Genomic DNA, 2,843 nt, shown 5'->3' with positions numbered 1-2,843 from the left:
CAGTATTCTGACCCGTCTGTCAGTTTGAATTCTGAGCAGAAACTGAAGCAGGGAAAGAACGGCGGCTGCAGGATGGAAAGAAGCAGGAAACCACAAACCCGTCATTACTGCGGCTCCTCAGGCTCTTATTTTGAAGGGGTGGGGCCACAGAAACACTCTAAAATTAGATCATGGAGGTCAGAGAGGAGGCAGAGCAGATGGAATCAGGAGCCGGTTTGGACCAGGACCTGGCAGGTTTCTGAGGGTGGAGTCCAGGTTCTGGTCCTGGAAGATCCAAACAGCAAAGGGGCCACAGGTTAGCAGAGGCCCCGAGCAGAAGTCATGTTGGGCCCCTTCCTCCGGTCCTGCTTTATTCTACCTCCAGCTTTTGTGTTCAGCTCAGAATTATTCATACCCCTGGCAGGCGGAGCTTTCTTCAGGCTGAATCCGCTCCAGGTTAATCCATCTGTTCTTCTGGTTCCTGTTGTCCCCAAAGGAGAGCAGAATTTGGTAAAGCCATGAGAACCTGAACTGAATGTTCCTGGAACCTGGGAGCTCCTGGAGAACCCTGAGAACCTCCTGTGACTGATGGGTTCAGCAGCTGTCAGCTCAGACTCCAGCAAACATCCAGCTGCTGAGAGAAGAGTCAAACAGGAAACACAAGCTGCGTCCCTTCAAAATAAAAGCTGTATGCTGCTGTTGGGGTGTGCTTTATTTCTCCATGTGTTTCTCCTCAGAACTGAACCTCAGGATTCCCCGTGTGTTTGTAGGAGGGTTTGGGAGGAATCCCAGGCAGAGCAGAAGGTAGAAGGAAAAACCTGCAAACTGCTGGAAGAACCAAGGAAAAGTTTGCAGCTCTGAGCTTCTATCACAGACAATTGATCAGAAACACCAAATTCATCGGTTCTATCAGATTTGATGTCAGTTCTTGGTTCTGTTCTCCTTATTGAACCCAGTCTGAACCGAAATCAGATTAGCTTCAGAGATGTTTTTCTTCCCACCGTCGCCGAACTTGCTCTGTTTTCCCTTCTCTTCCGTCCTCAGCGAGTTCTGAGGTTCTGCAGAACGTGGCGACCAGCTGAGGTGCCATCTAAACCTGCAGGAACCCATTTAAGCTGATAAATCAAAGTTCATTCAGAACTCTAGCTGAACGTTCAGGAGCTGGATTTGCTGAGCAGTCAGAGAGGCTTTTATTTTGAAGAGCATGACAGGAAGCAGCATGCTGCATTGGTTCAGACTCTACTGTGTGCTGAGCAGCTCAGACTGAACCTCAGACTCCGTCTGACCCAAACCGCTGCTGGACCTCTTCTTTCTTCTGGCTCCACTTTTTCTTCTTCTGGACGTTTCGTTCTGTTTTCCAGAACCGGTCTTTTTATCTCCTGGTTCTGTTTCAGCTTTTTTATTCTTTAGTTTTGTAGAATTTTGTTTCTGTTTTTTTTTTTTCTCATCTTTCCAGGTTTTGGATCCAGATTGGTTCTGTGTTCTGGGAATTCCTCTGAGGTTTGTGTTTGTGGACTTGAGTGGAATGTGTCTGTGGGTCTGAACATCGAGAACCTCGCTCAGAACCTTCATCATCTCACTGGAGCTGAACAGAACCAACATTCAGGGATACAGAGATGCTGGTTCTGTTCCTCCTTGTTCTGGACCTGCTCTCCTCCAGGGCGGCTCCACCGGTCCCATCCTCCATCCCAGACCCCCTTCTGGAATACGTCCCACCGGAGAAGGAACTGGTAGACGGCTGGATCCAGAGCAGGAACAGAACCGGCACCAGAACCGCCGAGTTAGAGGGCTGCGGACCGTGCAATCCGGAGCTGTGTCCGCAGACCCGTGGTTGCCGGGCCGGACTGGTTCTGGACTCCTGCGGATGCTGTCAGGAATGTGGGAACCTGGAGGGCCAGGCCTGTGACCCGGGGCCCCTGAATGTGTTCTACGGTCTGTGTGGAACCGGGCTTCGGTGCCAGGCGGACCCGGGGCCCGCTGCAGGAGGAGAGGATGAAGAGGAGGTGTGTGTGTGTGAGCAGCAGGAGGCGCTGTGCGGCAGCGACGGAACCACCTACAGGAACATGTGTCGGTTCAGAGAGGCCGCCTTCTCCGACCCGGAACTCCGAACCGTAGGGAGGGGTCCCTGCCGGACAGGTACCGACACCTGAAAACGGGTCTCTCTCTCTGGGTCAGAACCAACCCAACTTTTCAGGAAATAGATCTTTACTATTTTAGACCCAATAAGGTTTTAAACCAAATGAAATATTCAGGAAACACTTCCTGCTTTATGCATCATAAACAGTCATGAATGGGTTTCTATAACATTGATCCTGTTTGGCCCCATTAGCTCTGAGGTTCTTTGAAACGAGGACTGGATCAGAACCAGTTCTGGTTGAATGTTCAGAGGAACCAGAATGAAGTCAGTGTTCAGTGAATGAACAGAGGGTGGGGGCCAGCTTCCTCCTGAACAAAGGTCTGGTTCTAGGAGCTGTGCTCCAGATGGGGAGGTGGGGGGATTGCTGCCCCTCACCTCCAGACTGAGGACCCCACCCTTCTCCCTCTACAAACAGAGGGAGCCGTGATTCAGCAGCAGGAGCTCCACCATCACCTCCTCAGAACCTCCAACCACAGCTGAGAGGAGTTCTGGATTTAAAGATCCTGATCTGATCTGAAGCAGTTCATTAATACGGATCTAAAGCAGTTCATTGATCCGGATCTGAAGCAGTTCATTGATCTGATCTGATCTGAAGCAGTTCATTGATCCGGATCTGTAGCAGTTCATTTATCCAGATCTGATGCAGTCATTGAACCGGATCTAAAGCAGTTCATTGATCTGGATCTAAAGCAGTTCATTGATCCGGATCTAAAGCAGTTCATTGATC

The 2,843-nt window shown here is 50.3% G+C and overlaps 1 protein-coding gene across 1 annotated transcript; it reads left to right on the top strand.

Annotated features, from left to right (window-relative positions):
* Nucleotides 1–1,250: 1,250 nt before the first annotated feature.
* On the top strand, nucleotides 1,251–2,684 carry LOC107081402 (kazal-type serine protease inhibitor domain-containing protein 1-like). The gene has a single exon (XM_015369586.1). The coding sequence runs from the start codon at nucleotides 1,596–1,598 to the stop codon at nucleotides 2,127–2,129; it is 534 nt and encodes a 177-aa protein (XP_015225072.1). The 5' UTR covers nucleotides 1,251–1,595; the 3' UTR covers nucleotides 2,130–2,684.
* Nucleotides 2,685–2,843: the final 159 nt, after the last annotated feature.

The sequence above is a fragment of the Cyprinodon variegatus genome, unplaced genomic scaffold (assembly GCF_000732505.1).
Source record: "Cyprinodon variegatus isolate N-32 unplaced genomic scaffold, C_variegatus-1.0 Scaffold4695, whole genome shotgun sequence".
Lineage (NCBI taxonomy): Eukaryota > Metazoa > Chordata > Actinopteri > Cyprinodontiformes > Cyprinodontidae > Cyprinodon > Cyprinodon variegatus.
This window is presented reverse-complemented; position numbering and strand designations above follow the sequence as displayed.

Excerpts from the sequence above, each read along its gene's own strand:
- LOC107081402 (XM_015369586.1), top strand. The coding sequence starts at position 1,596 with ATGCTGGTTCTGTTCCTCCTTGTTCTGGACCTGCTCTCCTCCAGGGCG.